Genomic DNA, 21,844 nt, shown 5'->3' on the forward strand with positions numbered 1-21,844 from the left:
ATAGGTATAACCGGGGCAGTTTGGGGCACGTTCTGTCAGATTTCTGTAGGGTATAGATTTCTGTACAATATAGGGTATGACCTAGTATTAAATTCCCTATAATTTTAGCCCGATATAACCACGAATTTTAATACTCCTATACGGAGTTAGAGAACGTTAAGCGACAGAAAACAGCCCCGGGGGTTCTAATTTAACGGGGCGCCACAAGATGACCGTCTGTGCGATCATGCATTTTTATCATATATCAATTGCTTAGAGGTTCGATCTTTTTTTTCTATATTTAAAGATATATAGACTCACTGCAAATCTTTGATTCAAATCTCTGATCAGGAGTTCTGTACTCCGTTTCATACTCTTTCAACCCACTTCTGGAGCTTTAAAGTGGAGAGTGACGCAAAATTGGGGCGCCTCAGGCAGGGCGGGGTTGTGCTCTCGGTGTGTATCTGAATCTGACATCTACATTTGTACGTACTACACCTGGGTACTGCCCCATTATATATCCATAATATATGGATTATTATGTTTAAATATGCTATTAATTTGCTTACAGCATAGATGAACTGGTGCTGCTTTCCGGGATCGTCCACTTCTCTCCGATATGCGGTGAAGGGCACTGACCCTCTCCCCTTATAGCAAAGTCAATTCAGCCTTGTGAATAGATGTACAGGGGGGCAAGACTCAAGGCTCAGTACGGAGTAAAGGGCTTATTGATTTTGATTTTATTAATAGGTATCATGAAGTAGGGGTAATCGTCAAGCCACGGAGAGTCATTACATATATATATATTCGGGATTTCGTGTGTACGAACGTGCACTCCCCTATTAGATACATACAAAACCGTGAAAGGTATCTCTAGAGTTTAAAATGAGCTGCATTCCTGTCCAACCATAACCACACCATTCAAAGGTCTTTGTTGCATGTCTTTGTTGCGTATCTGCAGTTGCATTTCCGCAGTAGCGTGGCAGAGGCATTGTCTCACATGTCCCAGCCGCCGAATTCACACATCAGACGATGACAGAATCCAAGTAACCCCGTTGAAACTAATATCCAAGCCAAGGTCTTGGTCCAATTTCCTCCCGGGTTGTATTATACATGGTCATTACGGTTGGGTGCAGATCTTGGGTCATTGATATAGTATGTACGATGTAGTGGGGATTTGGGAGATAGCGTTAAGCTAACAAAACCACATCATGAAATATCAGAACTGGCTTAATTCGGAGGAGGGACATTTTATATACTGGAGGGATGTGCTCTAGTTCTAGACCTCCAGGGCAGCAGGCCCTCTTGTACAGTAATGTCATCGGGAAAGTCTACCGGACCTATAAGAGCATCAGAGAGGAAGCTATGGTAGAGCTTGTATAAATGTAGACTTGATAAATCTCAATGTTTATCACGTTTATCATGTTTACCATGTTTATCATGTCTGCTTTAAGAAGATTGAAGGTGAGGGGCTGTACTCTGACCTGCCAAGGTTCTAAATAGAGGCCCAAGATCTCTTCCTATACTGGCCTCACAAGCGAGTTAAGCGCAGATTTAAAGAATTAAAAATGTGTATAGTAGATAAAACCTTATCGGATTCATCTGTATACACAAGTTCTACAGTCCATATCGACAATATCAAAGAGCAATGCTGTTCAAGGGAAACCTCTTCCGGGATAAGACCGGGGTCTGGGCCGCGTGGGTTGTGGAGCCACAACCTTGGAAGTTCACACAATCAACGGGCATGGAATAGGATGTTAATATTGTATGATGGTTGGAGAATGAATGAATGAATGAATGAATTGAATCATTGGATATTCTAGAAATTCTAAATAAAACAAGAGCTCCCATCTACATAGAACCTAATAAACTCCATCTTAATATACTGCGCAGGTGGGCTTGCTGAGTCATCCACATAAAACCTCCAACGTCATCGGCCTTGTTTTCTGCGCTTTTCACCCAGTCCCTTCCCCACACCTGTTGCCAACACTGCTTTCTTCGCGACCCCTTTCTTTCTTTCTTTTGAAAGACTTCATCTTCTCTCTCTTTCGTATTTGATCTTGAAAATCTTTATTGTAAATCTCTCTCTTTCTCGTTCATTCTGCATTTACCCCCCCCCACCTTCCATCATGGCGGAATTCGTACGTGCCCAGATTTTCGGCACCACCTTTGAGATCACCAGCCGGTTCGCAATGCCCTGCTCCTATATATTTACTGTGGGCGCTTTAGAAGGCGCCTTCAGGGGAATGTTGGTGCTAACTTGATATCCAGGTATACGGAACTGCAGCCGGTGGGAATGGGTGCCTTCGGACTGGTCTGGTATGTTGCATTCTATGTCGCACAAGATATTCCCAAACCCAAGTACATACTAACCAGGCCAATACAACAGTTCTGCCAAAGACCAATTGACCGCACAGCCAGTCGCAGTTAAAAAAATCATGAAGCCCTTCAGTACTCCCGTTCTGTCCAAGCGAACCTACCGGGAGCTGAAGCTGCTCAAACATCTCCGTCACGAGAACGTCCGTACTCCGTCAAATAATTGGACTAGGCTTATTTGCTGATACTCCGCAGATTATCAGCTTGAGTGACATTTTCATTTCGCCTTTGGAAGATATGTATGTTCCCCCTTATCTACAAGGCGGGGTTGGATAGCGTATACTAATGACCACAGCTACTTCGTCACCGAACTTCTGGGAACTGACCTCCACCGACTTCTTACTTCGCGACCTCTTGAAAAGCAATTCATTCAGTACTTCTTATACCAGATTCTGGTAAGATTTCCACGGGAATAATATCCGAGGCGCCAGAATCTGACCTTTTGATAGCGTGGCTTGAAATACGTTCACTCCGCCGGTGTGGTCCACCGGGATCTGAAACCCAGTAACATTCTGATTAACGAAAACTGCGATCTGAAAATCTGTGACTTTGGTCTTGCCCGCATCCAGGACCCCCAAATGACCGGATATGTCTCAACACGATACTACCGCGCGCCCGAGATCATGCTCACCTGGCAAAAGTATGATGTCGAGGTAGACATCTGGAGTGCGGGCTGTATCTTCGCCGAGATGTTGGAAGGAAAGCCGCTGTTCCCCGGAAAGGACCATGTCAACCAGTTTTCGATCATTACGGAGCTACTTGGGACTCCCCCAGATGATGTGATCCAGACCATCTGTAGCGAGAACGTGAGTAATTATTCTTCGGCGACAGACGAAAACACGCTAATATACGATGGTTCAGACCCTCCGATTCGTCAAGTCACTACCAAAGCGCGAGCGCCAACCCCTCGCAAATAAATTCAAGAACGCCGACGCCGATGGTACGTGATATTTGAGCCGACTGTCAAGGTTATACCCACGCTAACCTGTCTCTTTTAGCGGTTGACCTGCTCGAGCGGATGCTGGTTTTCAACCCAAAGCAACGCATTCAAGCTTCCGAAGCATTAGCGCATGAGTACCTGGCGCCCTACCATGACCCGACCGACGAGCCTGTCTCACAAGAGAAGTTCGATTGGTCGTTCAATGATGCCGATCTGCCCGTAGATACTTGGAAGATCATGATGTACGTGCTTGATTTGTTACCCTGCCACGATTCTTTTAACTAATCCTTCACCACTACAGGTATTCGGAAATTCTCGACTTCCATAACATTGAACAAGGCAATGAGGCTGGTGAAGCCTTGGTACAGGGCGCAGTGCAGGGCAACGCTACTGGACAGGCATTCGCATGATGGCTTGACGCGAAATTCCCCCAAGAAACGCTCTTCTGCCATTGAATTCCAGTCTCAGAATTTGACGTCTGGCCCTATTTCTGTTCAAGGTGCTACGAAGCTGGCGTGTTCATCGTGCTTTTTATTTTATTTTTTTTTTTCATTTCCTACTTTGTTCTTTTTTGTCTTCCTGGAAATCATTGTCCATAGCTCTTTCGGCGTCGTCAAGAATTGGTTGGTGATTAGGAGAAACCATACGGGGCATCTGATTTAGTTCAGCGATGGAGCACCTCATAACCTTTAATCCTTTGAAATATCTACGCAATCTAAGCTACTTTTCCAATGTGTATCGTTTAGTTATTTTTTCCCCAGTTAGCCCTGGAGACATTGATGTTTTGATGCCCCCCGATATTGGCGGGGCTATTCACCGCCCGCTGCGATAACCGTATCAGCGATGTTCCCCTGTTTGCGACGATCATACTCTCATGGGAAACCTACATCGAGGTTTTGGAGGAGAAGCACCTCTTTTCTACATATTGCAAGCCATTCATTCAAATTATTCATTCTCAGCATTTTGATTGCATTTCTCACAGCCGAACCGGATCTCCTGTTGCAAGGTTCGGCGCAATGGCTGTCCAGCATAAACAAGACCCAATCGTCTTGGTCATAGATTTCCACCATGCACGGTGAGCCACAAGACACTCAAGACCCCCGGGCTCGTAATTTCAAATGAAGACAAAGAGGGGCCCGTAGTGGAACCTGGCTAACTGAGACATACGCCGGCAGCGGCCCCGAGATTGAACATTGCATTGCCGACGAAGGAACCGACCCAGCAACCGAGAATGACTGGTCTCTGCTCCCATTCATGGCCCTATCTGACGGAGCACATCTGTACGAAAACCTTGTCCCCAACAAGCATTTCCTTCCCTCCCCTTCTTGGTCCCCTCTGGCGCAATTCCGCGACGAGGGCCGACTTGCGCCAGACCAACTAACCCGTCGGATTTCAGGTCGACCGAGGAATTCTCATACTTCACCCTCTGTCGAAAGGAAACCTCCACCACACCCGCAACCTCCCTCTTCGGTATCGCTTGCTCCCGCCAGATCGATTCGAGTCTGCTTATCAACCGCCCGCCCGATGTGACTCGGTCAACGGTACAAAAGGCCGTTGTGGTTGTGACAGATACTCCGCAGCGAGTAGGCCAATTGCGCGAGAAGCTCTCCGTAGTGACTTCGGCTTGGTTCGCGCAACGGTATGTGGGATATATTTGCTCTGGCAGACTATTCGTTTCCTCGATGCGCTGTCATGGGGTCTGGATAAGTCAGGCTCAGAACGAGGACAAGTGGCTGATTGAGCGCTCTTCTTAATAGTGACTTCACGGATGTTGATATCTTGAAGGTATGTACTAGCTGTGGCGATGTATAGAAGAGGATACTGACATGGATCCAGAAATTTCGTGAGGGCCTGGCGATTGCTCTACTGAATGATGGCCCAAAAGATCAGAACTTGGGTAAGGGCATCATCCGTTCCGATATATGTGACAATTTGCTAATTTATGAAGGCCTTTCGCTTCGGGAGATGATTCACGAATTCAAATTTCAGACTTTGGTTCTTTTCAAGGCACTACTGTTGCAGCCTAAGATGCTTTTCTTCGGGACGCGCTGTGAACGCCTGTGCATGATTCAGTTCTCGCTTATATCTTTAATACCCGGTCTCATCAATAGCTTGCAGGACTGCGCGGATCCTGCCTTTGACACCTATTCTCAAACTGTTGAGAAGCCAACGTCTCTCAAGACGAGTGACAGAAGTTCTTTATTGGCATACATGGGGCTCCCATTGCAAATCTTCGGAAAGGGAAGCATGTTTGGACCCTATACACCTCTCCAGCTGCTGGATCTGCTGGCAGATGATGGCACAAAATCATATGTGGTTGGCTCAACAAACTCGCTACTTCTCCAGCAAAAGGACCGGTACAGTGATATCTTAATTAACCTTGACGAAGATAGTATCGTCATAAATTCTCCTTCCCTTCGCACTGCCCTGGTCCTTTCCGCGGCCGATAGGCGCTGGATTGACCTGCTCACACAAATTGTCAATGACACTTGGGACGAGGAACATCCTTCACAACCCAAGACACTTGGATTTATGGGCTCAGAAGAATTCATTCGACTACAGTTCGAAGAATACTTGCTGGCATTATTATCGTCCATGAAATACCACGAGGAGCTCTACCCAAGCGATGTCGGAGAATCGGGGCATCTCAGCAGAACCCAGCTGCAAAACCTCAACATTGAAGGTGACCCTGCCATCGACTTCAATACGGACTTCCTGGCCCAGTGGAAAAACACATCTAATTACGCCCTGTTTTCGCGTCTCACCTCGGATGCGCTCCTATTTTCCATCACTGAGCCACGACATCCAAGCGCCGGCGGCCTGACGATGGAAGATATCCAGAGACGACTCTCGCAACAGGTAGCAGACCTGCACCTTGATGAGCGTGTCCGCGAAGGCCGCGAGGCCCTGAACCGCCACTTCGCAACCGGACAAAAGAAAGTGAGCGCAGCATTCAACAGCTTCTGGTCCGATCTGGAGACAATGCGCGAAGCGCAGCGCAAACGCGCCGAAGAGAGATCCGCGTCCCAGTCGCAACGCACCTCCATCGACAAAGAAACACCAACATCACCAACCCCCTCGTCCCAGGATTCCACCGATGGCTCCTGGTTCGCGGGCCGGCAAAGGCCATCCGTCGACATGACACAGGCCCAGGCCTCCGTGAGCGTAGCCAGCCAAAAAGCCGGCTCCTACCTCAGCTCGTGGAGCACGTGGGCGAGCGAAAAGCGCCGCGAATGGCAGGAGAAGCGCGTCACCTCCCCAAGTCCGAGTGCCACTCCCAACGCCGAATTGACTTCGCCATCCACTCCGGTCTTGTCGGTCGTTACCGAAACAGCTGAGCTGGACCGCGGCCGCCGCCGTTCCATCCAGCATCATAGCGAAGGCAACGAAACCCCCGAGGGTGGTCTTAGTCGCAGCGCCAGCCGAAGAAAGAGATGGAGTAATATCCTGCTCAAACGCAACAGCGGCGAGTTTCAGCGTCGCGATGATGTCTCGACATCCGATTCTGTCGATACCCCTTTCCCCAAGTCTCCTCTGTCGCAGGGGTTCCCGGCTTATGCGGATGATGCGGAGCACAAGCACACCCAGGATCCTATCCAGGATGGAAAGACTGCTGAGCGGGATGCCGTTGATGCAGATGGATTCTCCTCTGTGGCTCTCACGCCAAGTGAAGGCCTGGGGTTGAGTTTGAAGACTGAGGAAAGTGGTTCTCAGACTCAAAAGGGAGCCACACCTTCGAACAGTGCAGAGGTAGATACACGGCCTGAGGACTTGGTGACGGCACCCCCTGTCAAAGAGGAGGTGCATCCAGCCCAGAGCAAAGACTCGTCTGGTACGAACTAATTTGGGAGTGGCGGTTGATTTGCATTTTTCGCATCTAGGGTGATTCAGCACTTCACGGACTTTCTTCTGTCTTTCTTGTTGTCTCTAGTTTTGCATAGCATATCTATTCTAGCATGGTTCTCACATGTTGATTATACATAAGTATACACTGGGTCTGAGCAGACTACGCACATCGATCCACTGAATGAAAGGTTGGAGTGAAATCGTTCGATTTTCGTCAGCGTCATTTTTATATCTGTCTCGTGGTTGTCTGATTCACATAGGGCTACAAGAATTATACCTTCTAATTGCAGGCCCTAAAATATTAGTGTTGGCACGACAATTCGACTAAACCTTTGTATACTGGTATGTCTTTCTACGAGACCAGTCTCTATCATTCGGAGCAGAACAGAATCATCAATTTATTATATGTTAGTATTTCCAGAGAAGAAAAGAGCCAGAGAGCAAAGAGCAAAGAAAACAGGTCATCATTTGTTTGTCGTCTCAGCGCTATGAAGAAACATAAAATAAGTCGCCGAAACAATGAGAAGAAATTCCTGCTCCTATCAGCCTGATTCCATCCGCTAGCTATCCATTTTCCTATCATGGACCAGCAGGAGTCCCATTCCCCTTTGCCTTTGCTTTTCCATCGCCGATGGCATAGAAGGACAAGAAAGGGATATTGGAAGCCACTGGTCGGAAAGAGACAGTAGCAAAAGCGGAGAGCAACAAGAAAAAGGAAATAGAAGCAAGTCGGTTGTGCAATATTGGAGGGAGAGAGGGGAGGGGTTTAAGTTGATTTAGGCAATGTATGAGATTTCATCGCCGTCCATGCGCTCAATATAGTCCTTCTCCATGAGGGCTTCAATGTTCTTCTTGATGTCGGGGATTTTAGGCGGGAAGCGGGACTTGACCTGCTGAATAACCTCCTGGACAAGCTGGACGTGCTTCATCTTCTTGCGTGACTTCATGATTCGAACAATGGCGGACTACAACAAGGTTAGGACAAATGGACTTGGTATGGGTTGGTGATTAGCTAGGAGACGTACCTGGAGCAGAAGCTTCCTGTCCTCTTCTATCGTTTTGTGCGTGTCGTCGGCCTCGACCTTTTGCTCAGACTTGATCTGAATGTTGAGGTTGACTTTGACCTTCTTATTTTTGAAGTTGTAGTTCAATGTGAAAGAGGTAGAGGGCTCAGGCTTAGCGCCCTCGGGGCTGGCGACAAGGACCTTTGCCTTGAGCAGGATGCTAAGGTTGGGATCGAGGATTTCGGTAGCCAGGGTAGTGGCCTTTTCGATCTCCTCGTAGGTCAAGGTGTCAGCTTCGTTGAAAAGGAGAAGAATGCCCATCTGGTAGGTCGACACCTGGAAGGTGTAGGGCACTTTGGCGTTTTTGATATAGTTAGCCTTGATTTCGCCCTTGCAAAGTTGCCACAGCCATGTCAACTTGCGGCCGCTGTGCTTATCAAAGTAAAATTTCTGGAACAGCTCGGCGGTCCTGACGATCTCCGGTGGCGCAAGGAATGGTGTGGTCGGAGCGTTGAGGGGCCAGAAGCCAGTTCCCAGTATTTGGAAGTGGGCATCGGTCATTCTCTTTCGGTCATCATCATCCAGCACTTTGTCCTGCCAGACCTTATAGTTGTTGTTAAGATCCTTGGAGATTTGCATGTCCTGGAACATCCGTTGCAGCTTGTTGGTGTATTCGAAACCACACGCCTCCTTCAGCTTGCTGATCATACTTGTTTCAGCATCATCAGAAACAGAGCTCACATGAACCAGACGTTTGGCCAGGTTCTTGGAATAGAACTTCTGGAAGACGTCTTTGTCTTCGATGTACTTGAAGACTGTCATAATTTGCACCAGCATCTCTTCAAGCTCCGACTCTTCAGCCGACTTGGATCCTTTCTTGAGTAGTGAGTCCGTGTATTTTGCCAGCAGTTCAGGAGACTTAGAAGAGCTCGTCTTGCAGATGCGGTTTCGATTGACAAACTCTCGGCAGGCGTTATCAAGAGAACGCACGAACTCGGCCTCGCCATTGAAGGCCTCATCGACCAGGCTTTGGTATCGGGTGTGAACTTGCAGTAGAGCGTCGACGTACAACTTGGGTTCGAGTGTTTCGCCCTCCGAAGCAACCTTTTCGACAGCAGCCAGACCGGCCCGTCTCACGTGGTTTTCAAAGGTCGTGCGCAGAGGATCCAAGCCGTCCTTGATCCGTGACAAGAGGCGATACATACGAGCAAGATCCTCCTGGCGTTCGTTATCCAGCAATACTTGGAACTCGTCGCGAAGCAAAGTCGAGTGGGCGGTGACGAGAACAGACAGACAGGTATCGGTCAAGCTCTTGGTGACATCCGGGTGCAAATACAAACCGACTCGGAGCTTCTCCTCCTCCAGACGAGCTTCTGCCTTCTTCATATACTCCACCACGCTATTTTCGGCCACGAACTGCCGTGACTCATTTTCGTAATAGGTTTTGGTGGCACGAATGAACGGCAGCTGGAAGTACTGCCGATAGACATCCAGTGTTGACTTGGAGCTATCGTTTTCATCCAGGCCCAGTGACACGAAGGAGTCCACAATAGATTTGATTTGTGACTGTTCGATGGTTTCGCCATTCCGTTGCTTCTCGATCAGGTTCAGAACAGCGTCCATGACCTTCTCATGGACTTTTTCGAAAAAGTCCCCTTTCCATTTGACCAAGTGCAGGGTGTAAACATCGTAGACATTTTTCTTACCCTCGTCGATCTCGCGCTTAACCCAGTGACGATTGAGGTAGCGGAAAAGGTGGTTCACGTACTTGGCGGCGGTCGTGTAGCGGTACCATTCGCGGATGTAGAAGCCAAGCAAGCCTTCCTCGGTGTGGCTCTGTGATTGTTTGAAAACCTTACTCAGATGGCAGGAGAGGTATTCGCCGAGTAATTTGTAAAGCTCCTCGCCGAGCAAATGGGCTTGGGTCCAGGTCAGCTCGAATCGAGAAGCCGAGGGTGCGGCATGAAGGGAAGAAAACCAACCCCCGCGTTGTCCTTGTAGGCCTTGACCGCTAGAGACGGCTTTTTGGGATGTGCAAAAATTGTGAACAGCCCTAGTATCGAAATGTGAGCGCGGTTCTCGTCAGAAAGGTAGGGTCGAATCTTGAACACACGTGTAGAGACCCATGTACTAGACAAAAACAGCGAGTCAGCTTCTATTTCCAAACACGATCACTGGAAGGTGGTGACTTGTTCGATGTTTCACTCACAGTCTTCATATCGATACCGGAGTCAAGGTTGAGCATGACGCTCTCGATTCCTGCTTCTAAGAACGACCAACTAACCCACAGTTAGCTCACGCCATACCGCCGTGTGAAAGCTTATTCTAAATCATTGTCTGCTCACGTTGAATCAAGGTCGTCCTTGTGAGGAACCGGCGGCATCGCGAGAGACATCGCGGTTGCAGGGGAGTCGAGTGGGATGCGGAAGAAAGTGAGTGGTCGAGGCCGAGGGTCCTGCTCCATTAGTCAGTAACGCACTTTTAACTCTCAATAGTAACCGGCAAGTTACACATCATGGGTCTTACCTCAAGACGGTTGTAGCGCCACAAGGCACGCCTCAAAGATCTTCGGGTGATCAAGTGAGGGTAGGCGCTTAGGAGGGGTAGGGCGGCGTTGCAAAAGCGGGGTTTGGGCAGTCGAAGAAAACAAGCAAGAAGATACCCTCCTCGGGAACTTCAAAGGCAGAAATTGGAAAAGATATTAGGCAGAAGGGGAGCAGAGAAGTGATGAGGCTGAGAAGGACCAGAGCGTGGGGATGGCATTGTTGCCGCAGGCGGTGAGGTGGCGGAGCTTTCCCGCCAAATCTACATCATCGCCTTTGTTGCAACACTTTCAAATGTTTTGAAGCGAATCCGGACAGGTTAGATCCATTATTATTTCTTTAACAAACAGTAATTTAGGGTACAATTATATACTTTTGCTTCTTTACAATAAACCTGTTTCTATCCTTTGCGGTATCACAACATCTGTCTTTAGTGGCACTTCATAGATGTATATAGATGTATATTTCTGACTCCTAATATCACGGACTTTGCATATCAAACCCTCCTAGACATAAAGCAAGACTTGAATGTAAAACAAGTACTGTTCGGAACCTTAGGGACAAATAGGAAATATTAGGCTAAAACCTTGAGATCTTCAAATTTCCTAATTAGGTCTAGTCTTCTGTTTTATACATATGAGTGTAGATATATGACGACATATACATATTTTGAGATCGATGCCTACTAGTAGTAAATTGCGTTTACCAGTAGGCGCATTGATTATACGTCTTAACCATAACTCATGGAAAGAAGTAAAAGCCAGGTGAATGGATTTAGGACAGATATGAAAACTGTATTAAGGTACCATATTGCCATATTGTAGGTACCTCTATCAAGTGTATTTTCTATCTGACTGCGTCACTTTTATGAGGATACTCTTTTGAATAGGGCCCCTTTCTTTGTTTTTCCCGTTTCCTTTCCTTTCCAGTGTTCTCATGGAAGTCACAGATCTTGGGCACCCCAGATCCAAGTTGCCGCATCTATAAGCTCCTGCTTTTGAAGTTGAATATCGGTCTCTTTAGAATAGTAAGGGGTTCGACAAAATCTGGTCAAAAGGGGATCATCACAGGGTGTTAGAAGATACGAAATTATCGCCAGTCTCCTCCATCACATAGGATTGAGTGACATAGGGGCGTTGGATATTGGAATCCCATCCCTAGTTATCGATTGGGCCAGGGGCTTCTTACGGTTGACCTTGACGGTGATAGCCATACTCACTTCGCCTCTAGCGAGATCCACCCACATTCCTGCGTCATTGCGCAATCTCATTTCAGGTCTGAAACTCCCACCTGAGTTCAATGTGTATGGATTTTGTTTTCAGGTTTTCTGTGGGTTACTTACATAGTGATGGCCATATTGGCTTTGCCTCTGGACAAAGAGTAGTCGACCATGCAGTATGCTTGACCACGCAGGACGTTGAATAGTCTGATGTATCTAGCTCAAAATGACGTAGGGGGGCATTACGTGTAAGTATCGTCTAATGCTCTCTTTGGGTGTCTTTTTGGATGTCTCAAGGTCTCTTCATATGTATTTCTTTTTTTTTAATGATGTCTATCCTCTTGGTGTTGTAACCTTCTAAGAGGATAACTAATCAGAGCACGGAGTACATTAAGACCATATCTACAACCGAGGGTTATCTTTCTCTGGTAAGAACAGTGTATTTTGTGGTGAACTTCTCCAATAGCAAAGGGCCCCAAGTCCCGCAAACTTGGTCAACTATAGGAAGCCATTTCGTGCTTGAAGGAGGACATCGTCGCCTGAATAGGTAGGAAACCCGAGATCCGAACCCGAAGATCCGAAAACCTAAAACCTAAAAGTTTGAAAGCCGAAAGCCTAAGTCCTGATACCCGAGAAGCGCCAATCAGAATGCAACGTCCGTCAGTAGCTGGAGGTAAACGTCACTAAGTCGTTGAGATGCTAACGACCTAAGAAGCATTTAAGGGCCGACTTGGAGCCTGAACTGATTTGCTTGACACCAAATTAACTTAGCCAGGGACCTTTCGCAATGGCTACCTCGACAAAGATCTGGCTGACACCAGAAAATGCCGGCGTCTTCAGCTCTCCCAGTTTGAGCTCGGCCTCCGCACGCAAAGTGAGCGAGGTTCTCCAGCATGATATGGAAAACCACCATATCTACCTCAATGAAATCCAATTCCAGTGTGATTCATGTGTTATACTCATATTGAATAGCAGGTGCTAATGCGTAGTATATCGTATGCTGCATTTTATGCTCACTATTTGGGCTCTTAGGGCAACCCCCGAAACCATTCAGTTACAATATGAGCGAGAAGACAAGCGCCAACGTCCTGCTTATCTGCGGGATGAGAAAGTGATTACCTCTTTTTGCGGCAAAGACGAGTTCATGAAGCATATGTTCCAAGAGGAACACTACTCAAATTACCTGGCGTTCTTCTAGCGCGAGATTGATGCGAAAGGTATTTCGGCCGTTCTGAGGGAGTATTTGTTCAGTGGTGATAAACTTGTAGAATCATTGCTTTCTCGGATGTGTGCAGGTCCGGTTCACCCCATCATTCACCTTGGATTTGGCATCGAGTTTCAACAACCTGCCATCGTTGCGCAAGCCCTTGCGCAAGCGTCAGTTCATCAAGACTACCTAGCCGACCGTTTCTTTAACCCCCGCTGCAAAGGCGGCAGCCGCTCACTCAGGGCCGTCAAAATCTATCAAGCAAATCATGAAAGAAATGCGCGCAGACCAAACTGTCAAGAGCACACCGACGTTTTCGAAGATGGAATCCAGCGTGCCAGCGATGAAGTCATTCAACACTGCAGCAAATGGACTGTGTTGTACTTTTAGGGCGTTGTGCTTTCAATACTTTAACCCCGCTCACCGCATTTCCTGGACATCAAGAATCAACATGGCATCGATTAACCTGCCTCAGCCGCACCTCAATGAATCGATACGGGAAGTCGATAAAACATCCTGGCTAATCTCAAACACTCTCCTTCTTAATCGCACTTCGTCGCCACCCCCGGATAATATTCCAACCGACCAAGCATGCTGGAGCGACAGCAATGGGGGGGCATTTTTTCCTCTCCACTGCACCTGACCCTCTTCCGGATTCCAAGCCCCTTATAGAAGGCTCATCTTCTATCACGAGAGTCCACGCAGTGGACAACCAGGCGGCGGTTTGGAGGGCAGGCGAAGCTTTCATTAAAGCGCATCGCATGGACTATCCTGATGTAACCAGAGAGCATGTTACTCTGCAATTCCTTAAAGACCAACAGCCCCATGGCTTTGAATTTCCGAATGTACTCTATCATTTTGAGACCGACTCGCGATACTTCCTCGTCGTCTCGAGGGTTCCCGGCCAGCTCCTTCATGAGGCTTGGCCCAATATGGACGAGACTCTTCGCCGGTATTACGTCGGCAAGGTAGCAAATGTTTGCAATTACTTAGCAGCATGGAAGGGCGACATCATTAGTGGTGTAGACGGAGACCAGCTATTCGAGCGTTATTTCATCAAAGGCAACAGCAAGATGGCGGATGCCCTTGCTCCACAACAACTTCTGAAGAATTGTACCGAGATGTGTATGGATGACTCTACACTTGTCTTCTATCATTGCGATCTTGGCCCTACGAACCTCCTTGTCAACGTCTCCACAGGCTCGCTAGGCATCATTGATTGGGAGCTCGCTGGCTATGCCCCTATCGAATGGGTCAGAACAAAATTTCGACTCTCTGCAGGAATGGATTTCAATTATGGAGATGAGGAGTCTAAGAAGGATTGGCGCCGTAAGGTTGCCCAGCATCTGGAAAAGATGGGCTACAGCGATGTTGTGGATGCATGGTGGAAGTTTCAGGATAGCTCGTAGACCATAATGTCGAAGATATCAAAGCTCCCAAGCTTTGATATTGTCCCTTCATGAGCTCCTGGGAGTAGCTGTGGCTACTTCCTAGGAGCCCCAAGGGTCCTGCATACTGCCATTTCTTTCTTATATACGCCTGTCTAGGCAGCATGAATAAACTTCAGTGTTTATGGCATATCTCAGTATTTCTCGTTTCGGCATAGACCACATGTATTTCAATGAGATCTTTGTACAGAATATCGTATGATCGATAAATTTGTAAGGCTAAGCATAATATGTTTTATGTTTTGTAGTAGTTACTATAGATGGTTATGAGACTTCTAATTTCCAACCGAATAAAAAAAGAATTAAATAAAAAGCGAAATATTCAAACATGAGTAATTGGCATTGGCTTGAAGTCAACAAATTCTTCCCTCCATTCTATGGGCCTTACTTCCTCCACAAAACCTCTCCAGTATGGTACTGCCGCCGACTATAGGGTAACCAGTCCTACTATATTTCCCAACATGCCTATACTCCGCCTTCTTTACATTCCGCCACAAATTTGGCCATAGCATCAACTTAAGCTTCTTAGCCATATCGGATTCTGTGTGGGTGACCTATATCTTTATGGGGGACCAAGCTAAAGTGTCTCGTTGCGGTAGTTTTGATAATTAATCCCTCGGGCCAGTTCACGAACGCCTTTCAGGTTCGAGACTTGGACGGCGACGAGCACGAATAGTCCCATGACAACGTCCGCCTAGTTAGAAGCCCTGGAGTACCTGGCAGATCAGTTAATTTAGCACATAATAATCCGAGCTATGCCTATATAGGAAGGTAACGGTGTGGAATAATATACACGTGATATAGTCACGTGGAGCAAAATATAGACAATGTCCACTATATCATATGCAGATTTTCCACCTACACCTCGCAATAGACGACCTCGAGTGGAGCGTACAGCCACAGTACTCCTCAGCACCCAATCCCCTATGGCTCAAAGCCTGGGGTCGTCGTCCGAAGGCGTGCTGCCAGCGGAGCCACCACAGCCAGCGATCCCGACACCTCCATTACCACATCGCTGCGAACCATCTGGAGCGGCACATGTGGAAGACATAATGGACAGGCCAATGCCATCTGTTGAGGTGTCTTCTCCTACAATCGTAGTCGGTAGTGATAATGTTATCGCTCGGGCTAAAGTGGTCATTGAAGATCTTGCTGAAGAAGCAAAACGCCGGCTCACTGATTTTTTATGGACCCTCGACCCTAAGAGCTGCGTAATATGGCGTCGATAATTGAGGAAAACCGCCATCAGGCAGGAGTCACTATGCGGACTCCAACGACTCAAGATCACGCTCAGTATCTATCACAGCGCAGCGAGATTTTGCAGCCGATATTTGTATACGGTGTTTCCGGCAATGGGCAAAAGCAATTCGCAACGACGAAGATATTGTCGACTGCGTTACAGATAAACTGAGGCGGAAGAAGTGTGAATCATGTTCCGCGCGACGGATTGCATGCGAATATGTATGTATACCCTTTTACGGTACAGATACGATATAGATATAGCTAACAACATAATATAGATCCCGTATGATGGGGTGAAGGACCTCCGAATCCTTAAGACACGAATGGATCATGCACATGCCGCCGACCTTCCGAAAGCACGCCAACAATTCGTGGAACAATACTGGGTACTCGATGGCTATATATTCAACCACCCTATTGCTGCGGAAATCAACCGGAAACCGAAAGCGACGGCCAATAAAAGGGCTCAACGCCAAGCACGTCGGAGTATTGAGAGACCAGACCATGAACTGCGGAGCCAGACAGAGGTAAAGATTGAGGACTCCTCTTGAAAGACTGGGCGAAGACATATCGAGTATAACTTATAATAAGCGAGGACAATTAGTACAATAACGTCGCGTAATGGTAAGTGTCTGATATAATATATTAGTATAAAGGGTACTCTAATAGTACATGTAGTATATACAAGAACCAACCCTATACATACCAAAACCCCAAAAACCCGGGATAAGTTAGCTTTTTATTCTTCACTGGTTTTTTTCTATCTCAATACATTGATTCATCTTTGCTGAATTCACGTATTCATTTTTCTCATGCTTACAGTTTTCATTTACCTTCCTACCTTCCATCCCCTATACCCTCCAAGAAGCGTTATATATTGGTGCATCCACCTATTCAAATCATTCCTCCTTCCGTAGAATCTTTCCGTAAGTTGCCTATCACCTCTAGCCAAGCGAAGTCTTTTAATAGAGAACAGCCGCATACATAAGCCCCCCGGTCGCCTCCAGGGCTGAACGGCACCATGCATATTTGTATCCATGGACCTGATTGGACAGTCTGACAAGGAGCGGTGAATAGAGATAATCAAATACCAATGAACACCCATATCTCTTCGGCAACCCCCGTGACTCTGTCACCCCCATCTCTATCCCCATCATGGCCGAGGATTCACCCAGTGGCTGCGTTGCATGTGGATGGACGCCCGAGCAGCAAGACCAATGCTTTTATTCGAGCCATGTCAAACTCTTTTATGGTGCAAGCAGACGGGGGGTATGGTCGATTGGGACTGATGTGATTATGAAAGAACGCCCCGACGAAGGCCCAAAGACCGAAGTGGATACACTAAATCACCTTGCAAACTACCCTGATATCCCAGCTCCAAAGGTTTTGCGTGACTGGGTCGATAGTAACCGGCGATACTTTGTACTTCAAGAACGGATACAAGGGCAAACGCTTGAGCAGGCTTGGCCTTTATTGTCAGAATCCCAGAGAACAGCTATCGCGGACCAAGTGATTGAAGTTCGCAACCAGCTACGATCTATCATCTCGAGATCTATACAAAGTGTGGATCAGAGTCCTTGCTATCCGGGGTTACTTTTCTCTGACCGCGAGCCTCATGGACCTTTTCACTCTGACCTCGAACTCTGGGACGCGATAAGCCGCACCCTCCACACAGTCCCTCGACGAGCCTTAGAAAATCTGAAAAAAAGACTCCCTAGGTGTGAGCCCTATGTCCTCACGCATTGCGACCTCAACTTGGGTAATATCATGGTTAAAGATGGTGGTGCTTTAGCTGGGATACTTGATTGGGAATTTGCTGCCTATTATCCTATATGGTATGAATATGTTTCAGCCTCTTGGGGATGGACTGAGGAGGATGCCGAATGGAAAAAGCTGCTTCAGGAGCGTTTGGATATACATGGCGATGGGCATACCGACGCAAAGAATTTCTGGAAGGATTTGCGTCTTTTGAGAAAGTACCCGAATTTGGATGAAAAGGGCCGTGAAGTCTTTGAGAAGTTGTGCTTAGATGAACGGTAGAATTAATATAACTACATATTTTGTTCCCCGAGGCCCGTCACGAGCCTAGGTCTCAGTCCTGTCGACCCCTTGATTCCTATAATAGAGACTATATTTTACATAACACGGATAGAACTTCGCCTGATGTATATTGCAAGAAACTGCAAAGCATGCTAACATATAGGATTTGCAAAATGCGAAGGTATGTCATATATTCGCACCGTGCCTATCGATACTGGGGCAAGGTTGTCACGGAAGATATGGCAAGTTCTGCCTGTTACCATCAAGAGAATACACCTCAGTAATACTGAGTAGTGGGGAACAGGCCAAAACCCGCTGTAGATCCATTGGTCCACCCGGGATAATTCAACCTCGATCGTGTGAACCATGCCCTTAGTGATGTTGATATCCAATTCTCATGGACATTAGGGTACGATCTTAAGGAACCAACTGGTAGAGGTCGAGAATCAGCTACGTTTTGCTTGAAAGTCTGTGGGAAAAGAGCGTTCCAAAATCATTTCACGCTATCTTTTTATATAACCTTGATTATCTTATTAACCTATATACCCGTGGACCTCTACTTTTATACAGACTCCCCGCCAATGACGTCACTTGCCCGAAGTATTACAGTCGGTTGATGTCTATAAACCAACGTAACTTCTCCAAGGCTTTGTCCATGCAAAAACAAATCAAAATACCAAATCACTCGCAATGGCCATTACTCCACTGTCAAACACTCGAGTGACCACCCGCCAGATCCCCGAGTGGCACCATATACCGAACACTTCGATCCAATCCAAGCCGCTCATGATATACCACGGAGCCTTCAATTCCACACCCACGGAGCTCGAGGAGCACCTGGAGGGAGTAGGCGAGGTTGTTCCTCAATGGGTATATAGCATGTACCGCCAAACCCACTTCCACACCACAACGCAAGAGGTGCTCGGGGTCGTTTCAGGGAGCGCGCGTCTTTGTTTTGGGGGCGAGGAGAACCCGGAGCGATTCGAGCCGACGGTTCAGCGCGGTGATTTGGTCATTGTGCCTGCAGGCGTGGGTCATCGACTCTTAGAGGACCTGCACGGGAACCAGGAAAAGTTCCAAATGGTCGGCGCATATCCACACGGGAAACAGTGGGATATGTGTTATGGGAAGCCAGAAGAGGAAGCAAAGGTGCAGAGAATCAAGGATGTGGCTTGGTTCCGTCAAGATCCGTTGTATGGCGCTGACGGTCCTGCCTTGCACGTCTAGCTAAAATTGCGCTTGCGCAAAATCAAGTCTCGCTTAAATGGTATATTTAATCAACAGCCAAAAAGTTCATGAAACACAACAACACCCCGATATCACTGTGTTACTCTTTCAACGAGCCTAGTAGAACTGTTAGAAAGCGGAGCGACCAGGCCAAGTATAGACAAGAGGCTTACCTGAGAACACTGATCGAGAATGTCATGAGCCAAGCCAAGAGCGCAACTAGCAATACGGAAGCAAGTGCCTTTTGTCTCGTACATATACCACCATTTCGAGGATCGATAATTTGGTTGACCTCCGCTTCGGTGCAGGATCCTGTCACCTCGGAAAGTGAAGCAAATGCCAAACTAAGATTGGCAGAATCGAAGACAATGAAGAAGATATCCAGGAGGATGAGACGTGCTTTAGCCGAGGGAGAACGCAGACCCAAGGGCTTTGACGTGTATTCATCGAAGGTGATGTATAAGAGGTAAACCAGCGCGACTGCATCGACGATGATTGCCATCAATGCAGATGGGCCTTGAGGGTGATTCCCTTCATCAGACATGTGCTGAATTGACCCACCTAGAGCTAGTGCAGAGAGGGAGAAGCACCAAACAGTCATTCGAAGGATCAGCGGTACGATCGGGCTTCGCAGGAGCGTGTTCTTGAAACGCGTGATCCAGACTTCCCTTCGGCCTCCGCTGTGTAGCGGATACTCCGGACTATCGCCCTCCAAGTGTTTTCCTCGCCATGGTTGCAAGAAATCACCGTGATTCTCATTCAGCCATTCTGACGTGACTTGCTGTTCCTCTCTACCGGGCTCTCGGGGGTATTGGATGGCTCGTGAGAATGTCACCCAGCGCGATTCACGGTTGACGAGAGGAGAGTCATCCTCAAATAGGCCGTCGTTGATCGAGTGAGGAGGTTGGGGCTTCGAGGACGAGTAGGGTGAGTGGTTGTGCTGAGCGACAAATGCGTCGTTTGGTTGGGAAGGGAGTAAGCGATCAGTTGCCGTAGCTTCATCTCCCTGCTCCTCGGGCTCATCGACCGACCGAATCCAGGCTATAAAGACTCGTTATTAGTGATTGACCCTCGAAACGACCTTTGAATGGGACCATACCAGGAAGAGTTCGTAAAGCGGAGCGTTGGGAGTACGCGATTTCTTCTGCTGTTTGACCGTCTGTACGCGCAAGTGATTGCTCGGATGTTTTATTGCGAACAGCAGACTCAGTATCAACGCTAAGCGGGTCTGGCAGCGGTGATGATTCTGGGATGGTCGGGAACTTCTCTGCCGGCTTCTCACCAAAGACTCGCCCTGAAGCGCTGTCTTTGGGGCTGTCCATGGTACAGGAGATAACTTGAGACCTGAAACTCAGGAGTCGCGGGAAACTTCAATGCACAGTTTGCCCGCGAATCCCCAAGTATAAGTACAAGTATAAGTATGTTCAGGGATGACCTCCCTAAGACGAAAGTAGACCTCGGGAGATGACGTCTCGATTGATCGGACGTGGATCGGCTTACTCCATCCCTTTTTCACCCACTCGAAAAAAAAAAGACAAAAAAAAATTCCAATGGACTATTTGTTGTGAAATCTTTTATTTCTCTTTATCCCGAATCATTTGATATCTATCAATTATCTTCCCTATCTTCCCCGCGATCGAGCGATTGTCGATTGTCTCAGACATCCACCATGCGCCTGTTCCTGATCCCGATCTCGACAAAACGAGTCCTCGTATATGCGCGACCCCTTCGCAAGGATTTAGCGAAAGAGCTTTCAATCCTTGACAGGATCACAACAAAGGCGGCTGAAACATGGGCGAAATGGGAGGAAGCCGACAAAGGATGGAAGATGCACCTTGTTAGCTGGGGCAATCGGGTCCAGCAACGGATACCATACGAAGAATGGGCCCTTAAAAGCATTCCTTCATTCAAAACCCAGCAGCAAATTAATGGAGATCATGGAAAGACCAAGATTGATGTGTTGTTCCCGGTAACGCGGTGCGATTGGAGCGAATTCAAAATGTGCTGCGCACGATCGCCACAGAGCGACAGGAGCTTCATCAGAAGAAGATGAGGTGGAGCTTAATACTTGCACCGATTACAGCCCCTTTTGGGTTGGTACCAGTGTATGTGAATGGCAGCCTTCTCCGGTGATATGATTATACTAATAAAGAACAGGGTCCCGAATATTCCCTTTTTCTATGTGGCATACCGGGGCTGGTCCCATTGGCGCGGTTAGTTTGGTCTTCTACACGGGAATGGCCCATAAACTGACGGGACTACAGCATTGAATGGCTCAAAACATCTCGAATTTCTCGTTGAAAAGAATCTCCTCAACCCTGTCTCATTACCGGAGCTAGAACAACTTTATGCCAAACGCGCATCTGGAGCACTTGAAGACACCACCGCCGGGGCATCATATTCGGAGGTTGCCGATGGCATAGAGCAGAGCGAAGATCGGGTCCTGTTGAAGATGTCTGATGCCAAGAAGTTGGCTACGATCCTGGAAGCACCGGAGCTTGCGTTGGAAGCTGAACGAGCCATTATCCAAGTCCGTGAGCAGCTCAAGGCTGCAGCAAAGGCTGAAAAGGAGAAGAAAGACGAGAAGAAAGATGAGAAGAAGGATTCATAATGCCGAAGATTTAATCACTACGTTCTGTGGACAGGAGATATCAAGTTCTCCTACCCAATAGAGGGAGACCACATATCATAATGCAGGGAGGACATCTGATTCCAATAGATAACCATATAGACCATAATTATTATAGAAACTCCAATATCAATACTATAAACA

At 47.6% G+C, this 21,844-nt stretch overlaps 10 protein-coding genes across 10 annotated transcripts; 8 read left to right on the forward strand and 2 right to left on the reverse strand.

Annotated features, from left to right (window-relative positions):
* Window positions 1-2,108: 2,108 nt before the first annotated feature.
* On the forward strand, window positions 2,109-3,705 carry sakA (mitogen-activated protein kinase HOG1; the record flags this gene model as incomplete). Its single annotated transcript, XM_057298171.1, has 9 exons — window positions 2,109-2,164; window positions 2,251-2,298; window positions 2,369-2,498; window positions 2,551-2,594; window positions 2,651-2,750; window positions 2,805-3,161; window positions 3,217-3,295; window positions 3,354-3,537; window positions 3,597-3,705. 9 exons carry the CDS (start codon window positions 2,109-2,111, stop codon window positions 3,703-3,705), a joined length of 1,107 nt encoding a protein of 368 aa, XP_057146053.1.
* A 606-nt stretch (window positions 3,706-4,311) lies between these two features.
* Window positions 4,312-7,138, forward strand: N7519_011399 (uncharacterized protein; the record flags this gene model as incomplete). The annotated part of the gene is made up of 5 exons (XM_057298172.1): window positions 4,312-4,370; window positions 4,471-4,575; window positions 4,692-4,934; window positions 5,053-5,080; window positions 5,132-7,138. 5 exons carry the CDS (start codon window positions 4,312-4,314, stop codon window positions 7,136-7,138), a joined length of 2,442 nt encoding a protein of 813 aa, XP_057146054.1.
* Window positions 7,139-7,917: 779 nt separating this feature from the next.
* On the reverse strand, window positions 7,918-10,609 carry culA (cullin culA; the record flags this gene model as incomplete). The annotated part of the gene is made up of 5 exons (XM_057298173.1): window positions 7,918-8,106; window positions 8,167-10,198; window positions 10,259-10,275; window positions 10,355-10,424; window positions 10,491-10,609. 5 exons carry the CDS (start codon window positions 10,607-10,609, stop codon window positions 7,918-7,920), a joined length of 2,427 nt encoding a protein of 808 aa, XP_057146055.1.
* Window positions 10,610-12,694: 2,085 nt separating this feature from the next.
* N7519_011401 (questin oxidase family protein) lies at window positions 12,695-13,504 on the forward strand (the record flags this gene model as incomplete). The annotated part of the gene is made up of 3 exons (XM_057298174.1): window positions 12,695-12,848; window positions 12,897-13,018; window positions 13,106-13,504. The coding sequence occupies 3 exons, from the start codon at window positions 12,695-12,697 to the stop codon at window positions 13,502-13,504; spliced, it is 675 nt and encodes a 224-aa protein (XP_057146056.1).
* A 61-nt stretch (window positions 13,505-13,565) lies between these two features.
* On the forward strand, window positions 13,566-14,523 carry N7519_011402 (uncharacterized protein; the record flags this gene model as incomplete). Its single annotated transcript, XM_057298175.1, has 2 exons — window positions 13,566-13,616; window positions 13,705-14,523. The coding sequence occupies 2 exons, from the start codon at window positions 13,566-13,568 to the stop codon at window positions 14,521-14,523; spliced, it is 870 nt and encodes a 289-aa protein (XP_057146057.1).
* Window positions 14,524-15,488: 965 nt separating this feature from the next.
* N7519_011403 (uncharacterized protein) lies at window positions 15,489-16,355 on the forward strand (the record flags this gene model as incomplete). The annotated part of the gene is made up of 3 exons (XM_057298176.1): window positions 15,489-15,783; window positions 15,812-16,023; window positions 16,083-16,355. 3 exons carry the CDS (start codon window positions 15,489-15,491, stop codon window positions 16,353-16,355), a joined length of 780 nt encoding a protein of 259 aa, XP_057146058.1.
* Window positions 16,356-16,959: 604 nt separating this feature from the next.
* On the forward strand, window positions 16,960-17,844 carry N7519_011404 (aminoglycoside phosphotransferase family protein; the record flags this gene model as incomplete). Its single annotated transcript, XM_057298177.1, has 1 exon — window positions 16,960-17,844. The coding sequence occupies one exon, from the start codon at window positions 16,960-16,962 to the stop codon at window positions 17,842-17,844; it is 885 nt and encodes a 294-aa protein (XP_057146059.1).
* A 690-nt stretch (window positions 17,845-18,534) lies between these two features.
* N7519_011405 (cupin domain-containing protein) lies at window positions 18,535-19,071 on the forward strand (the record flags this gene model as incomplete). The annotated part of the gene is made up of 1 exon (XM_057298178.1): window positions 18,535-19,071. The coding sequence occupies one exon, from the start codon at window positions 18,535-18,537 to the stop codon at window positions 19,069-19,071; it is 537 nt and encodes a 178-aa protein (XP_057146060.1).
* A 92-nt stretch (window positions 19,072-19,163) lies between these two features.
* N7519_011406 (phospholipase D regulator) lies at window positions 19,164-20,393 on the reverse strand (the record flags this gene model as incomplete). The annotated part of the gene is made up of 3 exons (XM_057298179.1): window positions 19,164-19,188; window positions 19,245-20,112; window positions 20,171-20,393. The coding sequence occupies 3 exons, from the start codon at window positions 20,391-20,393 to the stop codon at window positions 19,164-19,166; spliced, it is 1,116 nt and encodes a 371-aa protein (XP_057146061.1).
* A 347-nt stretch (window positions 20,394-20,740) lies between these two features.
* Window positions 20,741-21,682, forward strand: N7519_011407 (mitochondrial K+-H+ exchange-related family protein; the record flags this gene model as incomplete). The annotated part of the gene is made up of 4 exons (XM_057298180.1): window positions 20,741-21,040; window positions 21,103-21,176; window positions 21,229-21,284; window positions 21,336-21,682. The coding sequence occupies 4 exons, from the start codon at window positions 20,741-20,743 to the stop codon at window positions 21,680-21,682; spliced, it is 777 nt and encodes a 258-aa protein (XP_057146062.1).
* Window positions 21,683-21,844: the final 162 nt, after the last annotated feature.

Source organism: Penicillium mononematosum (assembly GCF_028829835.1).
Source record: "Penicillium mononematosum strain IBT 11891 chromosome Unknown utg000005l:1.0-9366267.0:1.0-9372171.0, whole genome shotgun sequence".
Lineage (NCBI taxonomy): Eukaryota > Fungi > Ascomycota > Eurotiomycetes > Eurotiales > Aspergillaceae > Penicillium > Penicillium mononematosum.